Below are 20,901 nucleotides of genomic sequence, written 5' to 3' on the forward strand. Positions count from 1 at the left end.
TTCCGTTCGACTTCCAAGGTACGACTGTAGTCTGAAATGCTTCCTAACTGAAATGCATTAAGGGGAGCGAGGCTGCAGGGTCGATCTCTGTAAGGGACAGCTGCAAATTCCTTCATTGCAAGGGGATAGACCACATGATCCTTAATGTCCCTTATGAATCTATGAGATATCGATCTATGGGTGTAGCCACTGCCTATCCAAGAACAGTGGTACTTCGCTAGATGAATGCCCTGCTAGACGAATTTTTCGCTAGACGAATGGGTTTTGCGATTGGAGGTCGCCTCGCAAGACAAATTCGTTTTGTGAAAAATTCATCTAGCAAATCGCGGTTTCCCATAGGAATGCATTGAAATTCAATTAATGCTTTCCAATGGGCAAAAAAACAAAAACAAAAAAACAACAACAATGCATTCCTATGGGATTCGCAAGACGAATTTTTTGCAAAACGAATTGACTCACAAAATGAATTAAATTCGTCTTGCGAGGCACCACTGTACTGGATTATGCAGCCTAATAGACTAACAACACAAAACAGCTTCATCTGTTTGTACAACTTTGGGGAGAAATGGTGGTTGTTGCTCAGTTAATGTTTACATGCGCATGAAGCTTCAGCTTCAATCCAGCTCCGATCCCAAGCCCCCTGGGTAGCATCAGCATGGATGCGCATAGACACTGGTCTTCATAATGATACACTTTTCTGTTTTGGGGGACCTTTTCCCGCCACCGTTGCTGCAGGGGAGAAATCTGAAACGCACAGTTCCCAGGACCGTGCTTTGCATCTCGTTGGCTCTACCTGAGAATCCCAAGGGTGGGACAACACTAAGGTTCTGCAACTTCAGAATTAAATCACAAGCATTCCAGAGCATCAAATTTTCCAGTGCCCTTTTCTGAGCTAAACAGGCGTCATGTCCCTCCAGGCAAAGAGGGTGCTGGGGCTTTTCGTTCAAACAAGGTAAAAAAGAGAGAGCGAGAAAGAGCGTTTGGGAAGATGGGCTGGCAGACAAGAGCTTGTTTTGATTGGTAGCAAGGAGCAACAGCGACTGAGGTTGCAACACGGCCTGAGCAAAGCCGTTCCCTTGACAGTGGCTTACAGCAACAATGGAATCTTGCAAAGGAAAACATGGAGTAGTGATAAAATCTGGTCCTCCAAAATTCAACAGTCATGAGCTCTGGGAGACCTCTTGTGTTTTACAAGCACGCTTGAAAAATCTCTCAAGCAATTGTTACCAGAGCTGGCGGGCCAAGCAGAATGAAACTAAGCAGATGTCTATGTTAGCATTGCCAGCTGACCATCAATAATGCCCTGGACAGCTCTTGGATTTTTAATAGCCGCCTGATCTATTATTACCTTTGTTGTGCAGATGGATGGCTCAGAGTGAGACATAAAATCATAGAATTGCAGAGTTGGAAGGGACCCTGTGGATCATCTAGTCCAACCCCCTGCAATTCAGGAATATGCCACTGCCCCATATGGGGATCGAACCTGCGACCTTGGTATTATCAGCATCACGCTCTAACCAACTGAGCTATACCTGTTGTGTCAAAAGACTAACCCAGTGAATTCAGTGAGATTCTGAACCAGGGACTTTTCTACTCATGGTTCGTTCACTTGAGTACTGAATTACATTAATTCTACGAGTCTAGTTTTTACTTATCCTCTTTTGATCCCACCCTTCCCCCAAGGAGCCCAGGGCAGTGTGACTGGTTCTTTACCCCCTTCTCACTCACAGGCACTTTATTCTCACAACAACCCTGTCAGGTAGGCCAGGCTGAGAGAATGTGCATAATCCAAAATCACACCAGTGAGCTTCAAAGCTGAGTGGGGGGTTGAACTTGGCTCTGCTCCTAGTCCTAGTGGCACTCTAAAGAGATTTCAAAGGGATTTTTTAATTATTATTTTTTTAAAAGCACAGATATTCTCTAGGGGGGGGATCCATTCCCTGAAAGATGACAAATGAAGGGCCTAAAACAATAAGTATCTGGATTGCATAGGAAGCTGCCTTATAACTAACCAGGCTGTGTATAAACTATGCCTTTCGAGCACATTCAATGCACATTATTTCCCTCAAAGAATTCTGGGAACTGCAGCTGGCTCCTAATAGAGTTGCAATTCCCAGCAATCCTTAAACTACAGTCCTCGGAATTCTTTGAGGGGAATAATGTGCTTCAAGTGCACTGAAAAGCTACAATGCCCATACATCAATCTAGCTCAGCACTGTCTACACAGACTGGCAGCAACCTCTCCAGAACTCAAGACAAGGGTCTCTCCCAGCCCTACTTGGTGTTGCCAGGATTGAACCTGGAACCACCTTCACACAAAGCAGTTTTCTCAACCGCTGAGCTATGGCCCCCCGATACCAGTTTCAGTGGAACAGAAGCAAGAGATTTCTGCTCGTGTGATTTCTGGAGGTGCCTTGTTGGCTCCTGAACATAGCAGGGTGCTTGCAGGAGACGGACCGTCAGCCCGGTCCAACAGAGATGCTCTTGTGTCCTGATGATGCTATGGCTGCAGATGTTCCCCTTACCAAACCTCGCACGGAAGAACTTACCTTGCAGTGAATACTGGAGATCGTCGAAGTCTGTGGAAGACTGCTCTTCGTCACCTGGCGGGATTTGAGGAGATGCCATTCTCTCAAGCCCTGGGATCAGTGCGCATTCCAGCTGCCAAACTGGGGGGGGGGGATTTGGGGAAGAGGGAGGAAACAGAAAAGAAAGTTAGTAGATAGGCACCTTAGGATTTCACCTTCAGAAAAGACAGCTTGTCTTAACACACATCATGCTTGCTTCTGTTTTTCAAGGTTTTCTCAGATTATCTGGATCAAGACTACGCCTTCTTTTTGAATCGTAAAGCAGCTAAAGCTATTCTTCTGGGTCCTGTCCATGCCTATTTCTAACAGCTGGCTAACCTCCAGGTCTGGAAATCCCATTGCTGGAATATGCAGGAAAACAGATCTGGATTCAAAGATTTGCGGTGTTGATTTGCAAGGGATGCAAAAGATTTGAAAGGCTGATGGTGTCTCCTGGGTACTTAAGAGGCTCTGTGTTCCTGTCTACCCTCAGGGATCCTGCTTTTCTTCTGCATCTCCCCCCCCCAAAAAAAAACCCCAACCACCGCCTCTCATTAAATCTTTCCCTTTGCAAAGTTCTTTTCTTGCTCAGCAATTATTGTAGCGGGTTGGAAGCAAAAGTCGCTGAGCCCACAGAAGATTAAAACGCAACTAAGAAAGTGATGTTGCCCTGACACACACCGAGCACCATTGTTCTGGCTCTATCTGTATCTTAGCTACCACAGTGTACCCCTGCAAGTTCCAAACGCAACAGAGTTTGTTTTTTCAGCCCTGAACCACGGCCACCCTCTCTTCTGCAAAGGCACCCTCATCAATCATGCGCAACCTCCGTGTCTTCTAAATGTATGTAAAAGGTTCATGCACGTGACGGCAATAGGTCTGCTCAGCTGGATGATGAAACTTTATATATCGTGCATATATGTACACACGAAAACACACACTGGGGGGAAAGGGAATGAGAGCCAAAGAAATCTGACCTTCACCCAACACACACAAAAGGTAATAAATTTATGGCCCTCCCCATCGTGGGAGATACCCAGCTCACAGTGTGCTGTTATTTTATAAGTGATTGCTTCAGATCTAAATTCCTGGTGCCTTGAGAAATGTACCCCTTTACTTCCATTTACTCAGTCCCATGACAGGCTTTCCACTGGTCCCATCACCTCCTGGCAAATAGAAGGGGAAGAAATGGAGGCAGTGAGAGATTTTACTTTCCTGGGCTCCTTGATCACTGCAGATGGTGACAGCAGTCACAAAATTAAAAGACGCCTGCTTCTTGGGAGAAAAGCAATGACAAACCTAGACAGCATCTTAAAAAGCAGAGACATCACCTTGTCAAGAAAGGTCCGTATAGTTAAAGCTATGGTTTTCCCAGTAGTGATGTATGGAAGTGAGAGCTGGACCATAAAGAAGCCTGATCGTCAAAGAATTGATGCTTTTGAATTGTGGTGCTGGAGGAGACTCTTGAGAGTCCCATGGACTGCAAGAAGATCAAACCTATCCATTCTGAAGGAAATCAGCCCCGAGTGCTCACTGGAAGGACAGGTCCTGAAGCTGAGGCTACAAAACTTTGGCCACCTCATGAGAAGAGAAGACTCCCTGGAAAAGACCCTGATGTTGGGAAAGATGGAGGGCACAAGGAGAAGGGGACGACAGAGGACGAGATGGTTGGACAGTGTTCTGGAAGCTACGAACATGAGTTTGACCAAACTGCGGGAGGCAGTGGAGGACAGGAGTGACCAAACTGCGGGAGACAGTGGAAGACTAAACAACAACAACATCAACAACAACAACAACAACAACAACAACAACATGACAGGCTTTAAAAACGCCTCCAGACAAAGACATGATTTCGTCCACTTATGACTGTAATTGCTGTTCGACAGTGGAATGGTCTCCCTCGGGAGCTTGTGGTCTCTCCTTCCTTGGAAGTTTTAAAGCAGAGGTTGGATGACCATCTGCCACGGGTGCTTTAGCTGAGATTCATGCTTTGCAAGGGGGATTGGACTAGATGACTCTTGGGGTCCCTTCCGGCTCTATGATTCTACGTTTAAAAAAGCAGCGGTGCAATCCACAGTTGACTGACAGGACTCCTTGCTTCAGGATGTTCTAATGTAAAAATGAAGAGACAGGAGGAATACGTGGTAGGCAGACCTGTCAGTAGAAACATAGCTTGGTGCAGGCGAAGGATAAACCTCTAATACACTCTGCATTCAAGGAACAGAGGCTGAGAGATGGTGAAATGCAACGGCCTGGCCGGAATGTAATACTGGGGTTGTGGTAGGCACCTTGGAGATGCAGCCCCTTGGTGTAATTTAATGTAAGTCCTCAGTCTAATTTGAAAATCCTTCTGCATGTGGTCAGCTCACATCTCCGGCCACAGCAACCAGACTCTCCCCAGGCAGGCAAAGAGAGAGAGAAACGAAGGTGGAAGAAAGAGAGCGCAATGGCCTTATTTGCTCTGGTGCTGGCTCCACCACAAATGTCTTCCACACCCCCAATCACCATGCAGCCCTCAACAGATAAGCCCTGAGGGAATGTAGCCCTTGACAGAAAAAAAGGTTGTCCAGCCCTGGTGAACCTTAGGTTCACATTCTCTCTCCTTCTCTTCTGTCACAACTGAGATGAGACAACTGAAAGTTTTCAACTAACCAAGGTTACTTTCAGTCAAAACTAGCTTGTTTCCCTTCACTATAGTTAGGACTAGCCACAGTTTGTCTGGGTTCAGACGTAAGAACCATGGCTAGCCCTAAATACAGTGGTACTTCGGTTTAAGTACACAATTGGTTCCAGAACTCCGTACTTAAACCTGAAGTGAACTTTCCCATTGAAAGTAATAGAAAGTGGGTTAATCCATTCCAGACGGGTCTGCGGAGTACTTAAACCGAAAGTACTCAAACCGAAGCGTACTTAAACCGAGGTGTGACTGTACAGTGTAGAGGAAAAAGGCAGTTTCAAACCATAAGATTATGACCCTGGCTTTCCTCCCTAAACCCATAGTTAAGACTAGCCAGCCATGGTTGTCAGTTCTGATGAAACAAGTAACTACAGTTAATTGAAAACAATAAAAAGGTATTCCTTATACTAGTGAGTCTCCTTCGATGGGATGGAGAGCCATCTCAAGGAAGCAGTGTACTGGCCCATAGTTCCTGAAAGAAGAGCAACTTAAAACTCAGAGGTTGTGGACTGGAGAGAATTGGCAGCTTCCTTCATGCTTAGACCTCTCTATTTAAGCAAAAGGAACATTCCTAGCAACGCACTGTTAAAAATCAGGACAGAAGCAGATTTTGGGAAACTTCCTGGGCAGATGTGGGAGGGCTTCATACTACTGGCTTCCAGTTTTATTATAATACTGAACAGAGAGCTGGCCTGTTTTATTTTTGGACACACTGGAAGGCGGGAATATCAAGTTGCTGCCAGCAATTCTTATGCAAAAGCATTTCCCCCCTATTCCATAGCTGTCAACCCTCCCTCCTTTTTTGCGGGAAACTCCCTTATTCCAAGCCACAGCTGTCAGCCTTCCCTTTTTTTGCTGGAAATTCCCTTATTCCAGCGCCGTTTCCCACTGCTATCCTGGATTGTTAATATATACCGCAGAGTCAGTCCCCGGGACAGGTGAGGCTGCTGCTGATCCCATATTTTCAAATCCAAAAGGTGACAGCTATGCCCTATTCAGTTATAAACTTGGGAGCAATGTGAGTGCACAGAAGATTGTACTACATGATCCTACTGCCTACAATCCCTGCCTACAAAGGAGAGGGCATGTATCAATGTCAGGGCCATCTTAAGCATGCCTGGCGCCCTGGAGCGATGGATCCCTCCGGCCCCCCCACCCCGTTTCCCAGCGTGGCAGGCGGGTGCAGCGCGGCAGCCGCCTGGAGGGCCGCCGCCCTGCGCCATCCAGCCTGGATGTAGGGCTGGCCCTGGACCAGGGGGCGCTGCCCGCCCCCTGTTGCGATGCCCCTGCGCATGGCGGAGGCGGCCACAGGCCCACGCGCCTCCGGAGAGTGGCCTGAACAGCTGAGAGGCGCACCTAGGGCTGCATCCGGCGCGCCTCTCAGCGGGCGCAGCGGCGCCCCTGGTGGCCTGGCGCCCTGGTTCCCCGTGCCACCGGACCCGGGCCTAGAGACGGCCCTGGTCAATGTTCTGCTATTAATAATAATAATAATCTGATCCTAAACCTCTGCTGTCTTGCAGGACTAAAGCCTCAGGACTAAAACATACATCATGGAGGTGGAGTCCCGAAGATGGTTGGGTGGCAACTTGTACACCTCCTTCCATCAACTCCTGCAGCCAAGCTGGTGCCAAAGGTCGTGCTCTGCTTTCCTTTGGACCACATCAGCAAGGTGAAGAGGAGCATCTTGTCATCTGGGCAGCCCGGGACATCCTAAACAGGTTTGCACCCTGGGGAGGTCACTTCAGTGCTGCTAATGCAGCAGTTTGCCTTCACCCCGGGATGCACACTCCATTGTTTCTCGCGACAGATGGATGCCAACAAAATTGGCCATCCTACACCGCATGGAGAGGCTAGCAGAGCCTGAGACTCCCTGCCCCTGCAGTAGTTTGTGCTATGAGAAGAGAAGGATTCCTTGGAAAAATGAAGGCGCCTTGGACGCATCTACGACTTCAAGCCTCTTGGAGCTGAGAAGAATCCTTGCGCCACTGAAGCCAATATGCCAGTGGTGATATCATACTGAGGGCAGGAATAAGCACGCACATGGCTTCCCTGGCAGCCTCCGCTGCAGCTGACAAACATGCCAGAGGCATTGCCATCACTGTTGATCAAGCCCAGTCCTATCCCTCAGCCCAGGCTGACTGGTTTTAGGGTGGGGGAGTGGTGATCTCAGGAGGCAGGAAAGGATGCCTGGCCCCTATTCCTGCCTGAATCGGCAAGTAAATTCTTGAGAGAACACTTTTTCCATAAATGCGGTTTGCAGGAGAGCTTCTCATTCCAGCCCACAAAATATCAGAAGGCTGCTCCACAGGAACTCTGAGCAGGGCTTTCAGCGTGGTGGCCCCCCACTTTCGTGCAATAGTATCTCTGTCAAGAAAATGCTTCAGGCAGCCACTCCAGAAACATGGAGTGGCATTTGGAGGGAGGCATTTTTTTTAAATATCTTGACAAGCTTTTCTAGCTGAATGAAAAGGAATTCGTTTTGTACCGCCTTTAAACTTCAGCTGTTGTTTTCATTCTGACCACGAGGCCGTACTGGCTCTCTGGAGTTTCACGCAAGGGCCACTGACCAGTCCTACATCGAGATGCCAGGGACTGAACCCGGGACTTTTTGCATGCAGGGCACATGCTCTACGAAATGACACAACCCTTCCTCAACTTGTAACATACCAAGCCAAATTTAGCAGGAATACAAGCCTCTTGCCTGGGATTCATAAAACAGGGGTGTGAGGTCAAGCGCCGAAACAGGACGCAACTTATGGAAAACCACTTTGCAGGATGGGTAGGTATTATATTTTTATTCTGCTTTCCCTCTTAAGAGCTCGAGGCAACATAAATGATTTTTACCTTCACCCACTTTATTCTCACAACAAACAACCCTGTGAGCAGTGTTAGAAACTCGGGTATATCATAGAATCATAGAATCATAGAGTTGGAAGAGACCACAAGGGCCATCCAGTCCAACCCCCTGCCAAGCAGGAAACACCATCAAAGCATTCTTGACATATGCCTGTCAAGCCTCTGCTTAAAGACCTCCAAAGAAGGAGACTCCACCACACTCCTTGGTAGCAAATTCCACTGCCGAACAGCTCTTACTGTTAGGAAGTTCTTCCTAATGTTTAGGTGGAATCTTCTTTCTTGAAGTTTGAATCCATTGCTCCGTGTCCGCTTCTCTGGAGCAGCAGAAAACAATCTTTCTCCCTCCTCTATATGACATCCTTTCATATATTTGAATATGGCTATCATATCACTCCTTAACCTTCTCTTCTCCAGGCTAAACATACCCAGCTCCCTAAGCCGTTCCTCATAAGGCATCGTTTCCAGGCCTTTGACCATTTTGGTTGCCCTCCTCTGGACACGTTCCAGCTTGTCAGTATCCTTCTTGAACTGTGGTGCCCAGAACTGGACACAGTACTCCAGGTGAGGTCTGACTAGCTGCCATTTTTGAGCCAGGCGGCTCAAAGGTCGTGTTTTCCAATACAACTTTTGGGTTCCTGAAATCCATTCTGATTGTGCAGATAAAACACAACAGACAGAATTGTACAGGGTGCGTTGCTACTATCCAAAAACAGTCAAGATCTAAGGATCCCCAGGCATGCACCTCCAGGTGATGGAGAGGTCTAGCGCCCGGGCATCTTTACTTGGCCACAAGTGGCTGGCGAATTTTGGATGCTGCCTGTAAAGCAGGTATTGCTGAGAGCAAGTGGCCCAATTAGCCACCCAGTACGCTTTACGTCTGAGGAGGAACTTGAACCCATGTCTCCCTTAGTGCTCACTATTGCATCTGGCTGGCTGGCTGTCTTCCTGAGCAAAGTATAATTCCAAGCACCGGCCTGAGGGAGGACTGTGCCTCAGGGACCAAAAGGCTAGAGGAAACACCAATTTAATAATTCGGCATTCACCAAGTTTAAAATGAGAAACCATGGCGGTGACCTTTCTAACAAACAGAAAAGTTGGGGGGGGGAGATATATTTCTGTTGTGATAATTTGAACAAGAAGGTTAGCCGTCCTCCTCGCACGGGAAGAAATATGGACGTATGAATCAAATATAAATAAAAGAGCAAGGTTCTGTTGACTCCAAAAAGCGAGAGAGCCTTTGAATCACCATATGTTTGGCTTGGAAGCCTGCCACGGTTGTATAAATAGACCCTCTGCTGGCAAACCTACGGTGAGAGAGAATGCTTGTCCAGAAAGTAACACAGATCCCAGAGCAGAAACCCTTTGCTCACGGAAAAACAGCGATCCTCATAGAATTAGTAAGAGTATTTGTGCACATCACATCTGTCTCCCCTAAGTGTTTCACACCCATCTCTCTACATCATCAACCTCAAATCCTGCCACGGTCCAGTATGGCCACAAGACAGGCTTATGCAGGTGAGAACAGGTCAGACTATAGACCACATTGGCAAAACACATTTAAAGCAGTATCATATCACTTTAAACAGCCACAGCTTTTCCTCCCTCCCTTCCCCCCCGAAAGGATCCTGGGAACTGTAGTTTGTTAAGGCTACTGAGAGATCTTAGGGGACCCTTGTCAGAACTACAATTCCCAGATTTCCCTGCGGAGGTAAAAGGTAAAGGGACCCCTGACCATTAGGTCCAGTCACGGACGACTCTGGGGTTGCGCTGCTCATCTCGCTTTACTGGCTGAGGGAACCGGTGGCGTACAGCTTCCAGGTCATGTGGCCAGCATGACTAAGCCGCTTTCTGGCGAACCAGAGCAGCGCACAGAAACAGCATTTACCTTCCCGCCTGAGTGGTACCTATTTATCTACTTGCACTTTGACGTGCTTTCGAACTGCTAGGTTGGCAGGAGCAGGGACCGAGCAACGGGAGCTCACCCTGTTGCGGGGATTCGAACCACCGACCTTCTGATCAGCAAGCCTTAGGCTCTGTGGTTTAGACCACAGCGCCACAGTAAAAACCACTCTGGGAACTGTGATGCGAACAGGGGTCTCCTAACAACTCTCAGCACCCTTAACAAACTGCACCTCCCAGAATTCTTCAAGAGAAGCCAATGGCTGTTTAAAGTGGTATCGTAGAGATTTAAATGCATGGTGTGAACATAACCTACATTTTCAGGTTGGAGGCCACATGTACCCAAGCCAGTTCCTAAGAAACAGATGTGAGGGTCTCAACTTACTGTTACAGCCATTATAACATACCCCCCACCCCACACACACACAATATTTCAGGGTTTTTGCTAGCTAGGCAAATCTATCTGAGCTCCCAAGTACCGTATTTTTTAAAAAAGCGATTTGAAGACTAGAAAACAAAGCAAAAAAAATGCATATAAATATTAATGCCGATTTTAAAAGATGAAAGAGGGGAGGGAGGCACAGCCAAGAGAGATGTAGCAACAGATCCCCCCACCACAAATGGGAGGAATCAAAATGTCTTAGAGCACGATGGAAAGCACTTTGTAGGAGGATAAATGGTTCTTTTTTCCTATGCATTGTTAGTCTGTACCGCCCCATGATTTATAGGAAATGTGGTAACATTTTGGGTTTAAGAGAAAAATTAAGAGGGGACATGACAGAGGCGTGCAAGGTTATGTGGATAGGGGAAAGGTTTTCCTCCCTTTCTCATAATACTAGTACGGGAAACATCCATAGCAGCTGAATTTTAGGAGATTCAGGGCAGACGAAATAAAGTTATTCACGAAAGAGCAAAAGATGTCGCAACGGCCACCAACTTGGGTGGCCCCACAGGAGAAATCAGACAAGCTCATGGAGGTAAGTGGTCAGAGGCTCTGTGGTCATGCGTGGCCACTGTGAGAAAAGGGTGCCAGAGTAGACAGGCCATTGGCCTGATCCATTGACCCGATCTTCTTGTGTTCTTATCTTTCAGGGGTGTGGTAGGATACGTCCTTTTTATTTTCTGTCGGACGAAGAACTTTCAAATTTGTTCTAGTGCGTTTTATTCAATGCGTTTGGCTTTAAATGACTCACAAACTGTGCGGTGTTTTATACTGTTATAGATTTAGGATAAACCCTAGTTACAGGTAGGTAGCCATGTTGGTCTGCCGTAGTCAAAACAAAATAAATTCCTTCCAGTAGCACCTTAGAGACCAACTCAGATATCTGAAGAAGTGTGCATGCACACAAAAGCTCATACCAATGACAAACTTAGTTGGTCTCTAAGGTGCTACTGGAAGGAATTTTTTTATTTTGGATAAACCCTAGAAATTAATAAATTCTAGGGTTGCATTTGGGGTGGGAAGGGAGAAATATAAGCTGCAGAGGAATTCCTGGGTAGCACGGCCAAGGGAGGACCATTAAGGGAACAACTGAGGGCCATTGAGGGCTTTGCCAATACAAGGAAGCTCCCTTCCTACTGTCCTGAGGTATGAACAGAGTGATGGTGATGGGGTGTGTTTTTGAACAAGGGTTGTTGGGAGGAAGAAGCAGAAAAAGGAGGGCTGAAATCCATCTTGGAGGGAGGCAGCTTGAAGTTGCCTGCGCTGCTGCCTCTGGAAATGTGTATGCTGTAAGATCTGGACTCCCTCCATGCAGACTGAAGGTGTAAAGGTAAAGGTAAAGGGACCCCTGACCATTAGGTCCCGTCGTGACTGACTCTGGGGTTGCGGCGCTCATCTTGAATTATTGGCCGAGGGAGACGGCGTACAGGTCATGTGGCCAGCATGACAAAGCCACTTCTGGCGAACCAGAGCAGCGCACGGAAACGCTGTTTACCTTCCCGCTTGGGGCGGTACCAATACAGTAGTACCTCTACTTACGAATTTAATGCGTTCCGAACGCACATTCGCAAGTCGAAAAAAAATTGTAGGTTGAATCCCATAGGAATGCATTGGGAGAAAAAAATTGTAAGTCGAAGCAACCCTATCTAAAAATTCGTAAGTAGAAAAAATCCTATCTAAACCGCATCCAAGATGGCGGACGGAGCTCCGTTTGTAAGTAGAAACATTTGTAAATAGAGTTATTCATAAGTCGAGGTACCACTGTATCTACTTGCACTTTGATGTGCTTTCGAACTGCTAGGTTGGCAGGAGCTGGGACCGAGCAACAGGAGCTCACCCCGACCTTCTGATCAGCAAGCCCTAGGCTCTGTGGTTTAACGCACAGCACCACCTGCGTTCCTGAAGGTGTAAATAGGCAAATAAACCCTATTTATTGAAGCACGACAAAGGGACACGGACCCTGGTGTGTGTGTGCCTGGGAACCCATGGGCTCTTGCCATCGCTTGGCAGAAAGAGAGGCAGGCACCCGGCTTTTGCAACAATATATTTGCAAATTGGCTTATTTATTTGCAAAGAGCATTTTTTTTTGGTAGACAGCAATAAATAAAAGCAATATAACAGCAGCAGCAGAACCAAAGGAATGCCATAAAACAAATGAGGAATGAGCAGGGCTTCCTCTACTCCCCTCACATTCAACACTGCTCAAAAACCAGCTTATTTACAAAGACAGGAAGGAGGAGGTGGCCGGCAATTAGAGTAACATAAACTTGGCTGGTTGACAATCCTGGATAAATAAGGAAACCCAGCCTATTTTGAACAGAAGTGCCCACTGCCATTTTTAAGGGGATTTGATGCTTTCGGCTTACCAATCCCAAACAGAATGGTTTCTGCCCACCAAAACATTTGGGACAGAAAACAAACATATTTTCCTTCCCAAAGCACATCAGCCACATTTTGTGGCGTGAAAGGTGCTTAGCAAGCCCCTCTCTTTTGCAATCTAAAGCAGCTATCAGAAAGGGGGTTTACTGGACCCTTCGTGGACTCAGGTGTGTCACCAGCTGTGCAGTATCCATTAGGCCTAGCTGCCTCAACAGCATCCCTTTAAAATACTCAGAGCCAATTATATTTAGGATGGAAGGAGAGTTTTAGCAGTGTTTGTTGTTTTTTTTCTTTGCCCAGAAAAGCACGAGGGGAAAAACACGTTAATGGGTTTAGCTGTCTGGCTTACTGAGGACAGGGAATGACTGGCTGGTCAGGGACTTCAACAACAGGATCTGAGTGGTCCTTGATGGCTGGAACTCTCTCTCCCCTGCCTTTTGAAAGGTGACATCCTTCAGCAAGTGAGAGGGAGAAGCAGTTTTTGTTGCAGTTTAAGTTTTGGTTTGGATCGAAAACAAGTCATATATACTCCCTCCTTTTCCATCATGGATTCAGTTTAACAGAACACTTCCTGGTTTGGTCAAACCAGTTCACTGTGACATCCAAACTGGGAAACTGTGGTTAAGACGATCGTTCCAAAACAGGATTTCAAAGAATGATCAAACTGTGGTTTGGAGGGATTGATCAAACTGCAATTTCCCTGTTTGAGTGTCATGAAAAATGAGATTAAAAAATTCCTTCAGTAGCACCTTAAAGACCAACTAAGTTTTTATTTTGGTATGAGCTTTCGTGTGCATGCACACTTCTTCAGAGGACAAATGAGGACATTGATAAAACTTCACTTGTTCGTGTTATTGTAGTTTATTTGTAAAAAAAAGTCTGTTAAAAATGAGCAGCTTTCTTAAACTATGGTTCCTTAAACTATGGTTTATTCAAAACCAAAAGGGGAAGCTTTTGATCTCTCCCTGCACACACACACCTTGCAAAGGAGGAGGACATGGAAATGAACAGAAGAAGCTGCATTTTACTACTCTCCAGTATTTCAGACATGGCTCTCTCCCAGTCCTATTTGGAGATGCTGGGGATTGAATGCAAGACCTTATGTAAAGAACATTCTCTTCCACTGAGCTTTGACCCTTCCCAAAATCTCCTGCTAATGTCAAGTTAATGAATGGTACAGCTGCAGAGCTCAGTGGGAGAGTTGGCAACTCTGATTAGGCCTTTCCCTGCAGAACGATATGACGAAGTCTTTCTCATCATTTTATGGGAAAACTTCACTTGCTAAGTTTCCGTACATCCATATCACAAACTTGGAGGAGTGGGGAAATAAGTCTCGAGGAATCGTCTCAAAAGAGGTTCATGCATTACAATTAATACTGTTCAGAGAAGCCTATATTTTCACGCCTGTTTTCAAATTTCACCACTTCATTTTGCCTCAAGTCTGGGCAAGCCGTCCTCCACATCCAAAGCCGCTAAAGGAATTCCTCATTACGGCAGGGCTTTTTGGAGATCCCTGCCTGCCTACGTGTTTCTAACAGACTTCCATTTTACATGATCACGGGCTTGTGTAGTTCAAGGCGTTCCAACATAGCGACGCAGGCAAGTTTAAGAGGAACACGAAGTCTGATCTGAGTGGCCATGACATGCGTGGAAACGACAAGGAAGAAACATGAGCAAACATCGTTCGCTTCTGCTCTGAAATGCACAGGGCGCAAACCAACGGACAGTGACCAAAAAAAAAAAATATTTTTAAGAACATGAGGTCATTGCCCAGTAATGCAGCCGACTACTTCAGTTGCTGCACACTCATTATGTAATGCAACCTGAAAAGCTTAAGAAATATTGGGTCGCCTCCGTTGTTGTGTGTGCAAAATTCCACTCACGCAACAGGACTTCCTCTCCTTCTACACCCCCCCCCTTCAAAATCTGCTTTAGAGGGTCTTCCAACACTCTGCAACAGATTTTAAGACTGCATGGGGGGGGGGGTACTGGATGGGATGGGACAGGAGAGGAATGGGAAAGTTCCATTGCACAAGCAGAACAGCTGGATGTGACCCACTGTATTAACAATTCTATTATGATTAATAGTTATTAATTGTGAGGTATGTACAGTAATAGTTTGCAGAGGGGTGCATTTGCCAATCCCTCGAGAGGAACAGCAGCAGCCGGAGGCAATCTCAGCGTTCTACAGAAAAGCATTTCTCGCCCTGCAAATCAAGACTCTCTGCCAAACAGCTTCACAGGCGGAGAGACTGTGTGCAAGAGAGGGGTAGCATGAGACTCTTAATCTCAGAGTCATGGGTTTGAGACCCACATTGGGCAAAGGATTCCTGCACGGCAGGAATTGAACTATATGACCCTCATTGTTCCTTCCAACTCTACAATTCTATGATTCTGTGAAGATGTGGGGGGATAGACTGTTATTATGACGACTATTTTAATATTAGGCTGTCAGTATTTTTTTTTTAAAAAAATGTTTTTATCACTGGTGTTCTGTGCTCTACCTGGAAATGCAAGGGATTGAACTGGTGAACTTCTGCATACACCTGCTCCACTACTGAGCTCCAACCCTGTTCAGCGTGTTTAGCATCTGGCAGGGGAAAGCAGCTGGAAGGAAGGGCTGGAGGAGGAAAGTGAAGCGTTGGGAAATGGGTTCAGCTGCCAGCGCCTCCTCTGACATTTCTCTGCCCTCCCCTAAGGCACTTTGCAACTTTTTTTGGCATAGCCTTTGGTTATCGGCTAGGATGTCTCCATATCCTGTAGCCACTAATAGTCAGCTCAGGTGAGAAGCTGTAGTAAGACCAGCTTGGCTTCCTCTCCAAGAATGAAACAACAGGCATGCACACCAATACTCGATGAGCTGCCAGTTTTGCCCATCTGCCTATGTTTCTGGCCAACTCTGCTTTTTTAAAATTTTGAAACACACACCGACATTCGTGAATTTCATACACACCTCATTAATTTAATTAAGACATGGAAAACGGCTCCAAACTGAAGAAGTGTTCATGCACACGAAAGCTCATACCTATGACAAACTTAGTTGGTCTCTATGGTGCTACTGGAAGGATTTTTTTATTTGGTTTTCTTGATGGTGATACTAGAGGCTCACCCAATTAGTTTTATGTGTACGTCATGCTTCCAACCTCTCCTCCAAGAAGCTCAAAGCAGCCTACAAAGTCACCTTCCCATCAGTATCATTTTTGGGTGCCTTGGACCAATGTTGTTGTGGTCCTGGCAAGATCTGGATCCGCATTTTCTTACTGTGCCGCCTACAAAAATTAAAGCTTTATTTGATTGCCAGGGGGGGTTTTGTGGATGACATTATACAATACAAATAATAATAATATAATCATGCAAATTCATTTTACTTCTACCTGATCTGACTTATATTCAGACCTCATGGGAAAGCAAATAGTTTGTCTGTGTGTTTTCTCTGTGTGTGTTGGAAGGGAGAGTGAACTGGCAGGAAACTATCACAGATGAGGTGCCCATGACATTCTCTCACAATTCTTTATGTGCCTACAGGCCCCCCCCCCAAAGGTTGGTGACCCCTTGTCTAACCGCTGTGCTGCACTGGCTGTCAAACTTGCAAAACCATCTTTGCGAGAAGTTAATCTTGGAGAGTCACGAAAAGGCTTGGATTGGGCACAAAGATGCCAGTTTGAGATTGCCCCATTGCTCTAAATGTTACACCTGCCTTCACCCTCTGCATTACAAACATGACATGAAGGCTGGCAACATCAACCCCGCCATGTGGGGGCCCCTTGCGGATGAACGCAGTGCCTGGAGACAGACAGACATGTTCGTGCAGCCATAGCTGTGACCAGAGGAGGGAGGGAGATAACTGGTGCACTGAGAGAAGAAACGCCATGGTATATCTGCAGCAGCGCAACTGGATGCTTTCATCTGCCCCATCTGCAACAAAACATGTCTCTCCCATATCGATCTTTACAGCCACAGCAGGTGCTGCAACCTTCCAGCCCAGGGGACACTAACCTAAGGCCATGGGGCAGAAGTGGCCTGCGTAGGTCGTCTGACCGGCCCAAAAGCTGCCCCCGAAGTGAGTTGCCCGCATGCGCGCTGCGCTAAACCAGCGCGGGGACTCGCTTCAATGGCACTGGAAATCGCGTCTGTGCATGTGCAGACGGTGGAAATCGCGTCTGCGCATGCACACACGCCAAAAATTGCGGGCACAACCCAGCCCACGGAGGGATCTCCGCGGGACCGATCCAGCCCAGGCAAGATAAACCTTGCTGACCCTGTTCCAACCATTTGACTTCACCCCCAAAGGCACACTCCTCCACTGCCTACGGGGACAGAGGGATGCCAACTTGACCCTCAGCCTCTGCCAGGCTCTGCTTGTGAATCCCTCAGCTCACACACTAAAGCATGAGAAGAAAATCCCTCAGCTCACACACTAAAGCATGAGAAGAAAAGGCTTCCTGCAAGAAACACACACTCCTCTGTTGAGAACCATCCCCTTAACAGTATCCAGCCTTCACTTTACAGCAGGGCAGGGCACTATATTCCTACGAAGGTTGATAGACCCACAAGAAAAGTTCACTGGGAGCCACAACCAACAGTGGGTGGAGCCAGAGCCAATGGTAGGCTGGGTTGATCCCTAACCACAGGCCCTGCACCCCACATTTGGCACCCACATTTTATCTCAGTAATCCTTACAACAGCCCTGCATGGCAGGGCAGAATTATTGCTCCAGCACTGCAGGTGAAGAGGTGAGGTTAAGCGTGAGTGGCTTGCCTAAGTCCACCTACTGAGTTTGGGGCAGTGGAGAGGCTCCAGCTGGGAGCTACACCTTCAGAAGAGCACACCTGTGGAGGTAGGCTGGAATAATAGTCTCCTCTCCCTTGCTTACATGGGATTCCCCCACTTTAACCCACTCTCAATCTTCCCATCAGGACAACTGGAGAGCTGAATGCAAGAACATTTTGCAGAATGAGGGTCGGGTTCAAAGCACGTGAGTGTTGAGATTGACCATTTCTCGAAACTTAGGATGAAACAATTTAGACCTCGGCCATAACTCAAGCTCCATTCTGAAGGAGCCCTGAGTGCTCACTGGAAGGACAGATCGTGAAGCTGAGGCTCCAATACTTTGGCCACCTCATGAGAAGAGAAGAATCCTTGGAAAAGACCCTGATGTTGGGAAAGATTGAGGGCACTAGGAGAAGGGGACGACAGAGGACGAGATGGTTGGACAGTGTTCTCGAAGCTACCAACATGAGTCTGACCAAACTGTGGGAGGCAGTGCAAGACAGGAGTGCCTGGCGTGCTCTGGTCCATGGGGTCACGAAGAGTCGGACATGACTAAACGACTAAACAACAACAACATAACTCAAGCAGCAATTCCATGGCCTCCTGAGATGTTGTGCCACATCTATGTACAGTACCTCTAAACTATTTTGTTTGCTCTTTCACATTTCTGGGATCCTCTTCTAACCCAGGCATCCCCAAACTGCGGCCCTCCAGATGTTTTGGCCTACAACTCCCATGATCCCAGGCTAGCAGGACCAATGGTCAGGGAAGATGGGAATTGTAGTCCAAAACATCTGGAGGGCCGAAGTTTGGGGATGCCTACTCTAACCTCAAGAATAATGGACAGACTCGGTTGCTTTTCAAAAACATGCAAATGTTTCATCCAGCATTTTATTGCTGATTTGTGCAATCTGATTTTTGAGTGCTTTAAATTGCATTTAAATTATTTTTTGAAATTTTTCAAACCTCCCTTGGGGTTGGGGGGTTGTTGTTGTTTTGCCCTGAAAGGTGTTAAGTATGGATTTAATGAATTAGGTTTTGCTAACTTCACAGTTGGCAAACCAAGCAAATCTCTCCTTTCTTACTCCACCAGACCTCCACACACACACAGATAAAGCAGAACCCGCTCTTTACGCCTTCCTATACTGCAGCTGACAGCTGTATTTAAAAGACGCCCTCTTTCCTGGTCCTTCCATTCTGAAAAGGCTGCATCCCGTTGCATCTCCTGCCTACAAACGCCCATGACACAAACAAACACCGCTAATCTCAAAATGTCACACGCGTCTTTTGTTACTGGGGCAGCTGCCTCCTTGCAACCCCAGCCCGCCCCGTCCTAGATCTCTGGGCGGGTTTACTCCGAGGGATTCCCCCGAGCAGAGGCGCCCAGGGGCTGCAGTCCTCCTCCCGAGTTCACGTCTTTTCGGCAGGGGAGGAGGGGAAGGGAGAAAGGTGGGACGGACACCTAGGGAAGAACAAAGGCAGCGGCAGACAACAAAGGGGGCCAGGTAGGAGCAGGCAGCCAATCACATCGCAGGCGCGGGAGAGGGCTCGCCTAACAAGTGGTGGCCGCGCGCGGGGGAGGGAGGGACGCGCCTCACCGCGGGAGAAGGAAACGCGCTCAAGTTGCGCGCTTCGGTCCCGATCCGCGCGGGCCACGCTCCCCAACATCCGCGCCAAGCTCAAGCCCGATGGGGGTGGGGTGTGATGGGGGAGAGGGAGAAAGACGAGGAGGGGCTTTCCATCCCGCCAGCCTTTTCCTTTCTCTTTCAAATCCCACGGGAACAAATGGCTCCCGCCTCCGTTGCCGCCCGAGCTCCTTTCCCGCCCTGGCGCGGAGGGAGAGGCTCTCGAAAAGGCGCCCGAGAGCAGCAGCAGCGGCGCTCGCCTCTTTCCCTCCGGAGCCCAGGAATCTGGGGGCAAAAAAAGGGGGGTGGCTTTCGGGTCGCTGCCTCCAAATATCTGCTGCCCCATTCTGCCGCCCGGAACTCCCCAAGTATGATTCTTAAAGGCCGCATCAATAACTGCCCTTCTCTGATAATTCTATTAAAAATAAAAAAACAAATCTCCCCCTCCCTTCTTCGCTCCAATCTCTGCCAAGCCCCCACCCTCGAGCGCTCTTTTGCTTTCGCTTTGCTCCAAAAACTTCACCAAAGGCGCACGCAAGGAGCTGGGTAAATTCTCCAAACTCCAGGCAATCCACCCATGCAAAGATCGTGCCACCATCAACGCACAAGGCGCGCTCCCAGCGCAGAGTTTCGCTGCTGCCCCGAGCAAGGCCCTCTCCTTTCCCCCGCTGCCGGTTCAGCGACGCCCGGGGACCCTCCCCAACAACCGCGGACTCTCCTTTGCGCGCGGAGGGAGGAGAGAGAGAGAGAGAAAGAGTGGGCTCACTTTTCTTTGCCCGCGCGCTCCAGCCCAGGGTCTGCAGGGGGCAGCCGCTCCGGATCAGCTGGGGAGGTCGCTGGTGGGCGGGAATGGAAGAGCGGGGCTTTCCTTGGCGCCGGAGTCCTTCTCCTTCCCCGCCGCGCCGGGGGGTTTCCGACTCCCTCTGCCGCGCAAACCACGCCCCGGAGCCGGTCCCGCTCGGCCCGATCGATCGCTGCTGCCTGCGGTTCTCCGGCGGGATCGCGGCGGCCGCCCCGGATGGAAAGAAGGGAGCGCGCGGGGGTTGGAGCGCCTCGCCTTGCCTTGGCCGTCGGCCCGACAGTCCGCCCCCGGGAGAGAAGGAACAAGGAGGCGCCCTTCTCGCTCCCGGCCTAGCGTGCAGTTCCTCGCCGCCCGCCTCGGCCCGGCCAGCGCGCAAACAAACAAACAGCACGTGGCGGGGAAGGCCGGGAGGAGGAGCAGGGAGGGCACCTGCGGGCTTACTTAATGGTGAGTGGAATTGTGCACCGTGGGGATTTTGGCAAGGACGTAAGCGCTCTGCGCAGATTTTGCGCCCGATCCACTGGCAGCGGCCACGGGTTGTCCTTAGAAAGGGAGGCGCGGATGCTGCGCGGGGCAGCCTTGCCACCTAGGAACAGGTGCGCGCGTGTGATCCAGGAACTCCCGAATCACGGCAGCGTGAACTTCTGCAATCGGGAAGATGGAGCAGGAGGAGAAACCTTCGAAATCCCAGCTCACGCAGTTCTGATGCTCAGGCGAGATAGCCACCCAAAGTAACTTGGGAAGCGGGCCATAAACAAGAGGCTTTGAGCTTGGATCTAGGCCTGTTAATAAAAGACTTTGAAATATAAATACCTCTCAAAATATCTTGTCCTACCACAAGCATCTAGATATGGTAAATGTGATTGTCCTGGGCAAATGGGTGG

The 20,901-nt window shown here is 48.4% G+C and overlaps 1 protein-coding gene across 10 annotated transcripts in view; it reads right to left on the minus strand.

The window, feature by feature from the left end:
• The window catches only part of SYNE2 (spectrin repeat containing nuclear envelope protein 2), a 233,603-nt gene extending 213,009 nt beyond the window's left edge, over positions 1-20,594 (minus strand). For 9 of the 10 annotated variants that reach the window (XM_088673909.1, XM_088673903.1, XM_088673923.1 and 6 more), the window contains exons 1-2: positions 19,982-20,594; positions 2,550-2,669 (exon numbers count right to left, since the gene is read on the minus strand). In XM_088673909.1, the coding sequence (XP_088530035.1) occupies positions 2,550-2,628 (79 nt within the window). In that variant the 5' untranslated portion in view covers positions 2,629-2,669; positions 19,982-20,594. Of the gene's footprint in view, positions 1-2,549; positions 2,670-2,906; positions 3,158-19,981 lie in introns of those variants that run through there. The other variant, XM_088673914.1, reaches the window with a different exon arrangement.
• Between the last annotated feature and the right edge of the window lie 307 nt (positions 20,595-20,901).

The sequence above is a fragment of the Zootoca vivipara genome, chromosome 1, assembly GCF_965207765.1.
Source record: "Zootoca vivipara chromosome 1, rZooViv2.hap1.1, whole genome shotgun sequence".
In the NCBI taxonomy this organism is placed as follows: domain Eukaryota; kingdom Metazoa; phylum Chordata; class Lepidosauria; order Squamata; family Lacertidae; genus Zootoca; species Zootoca vivipara.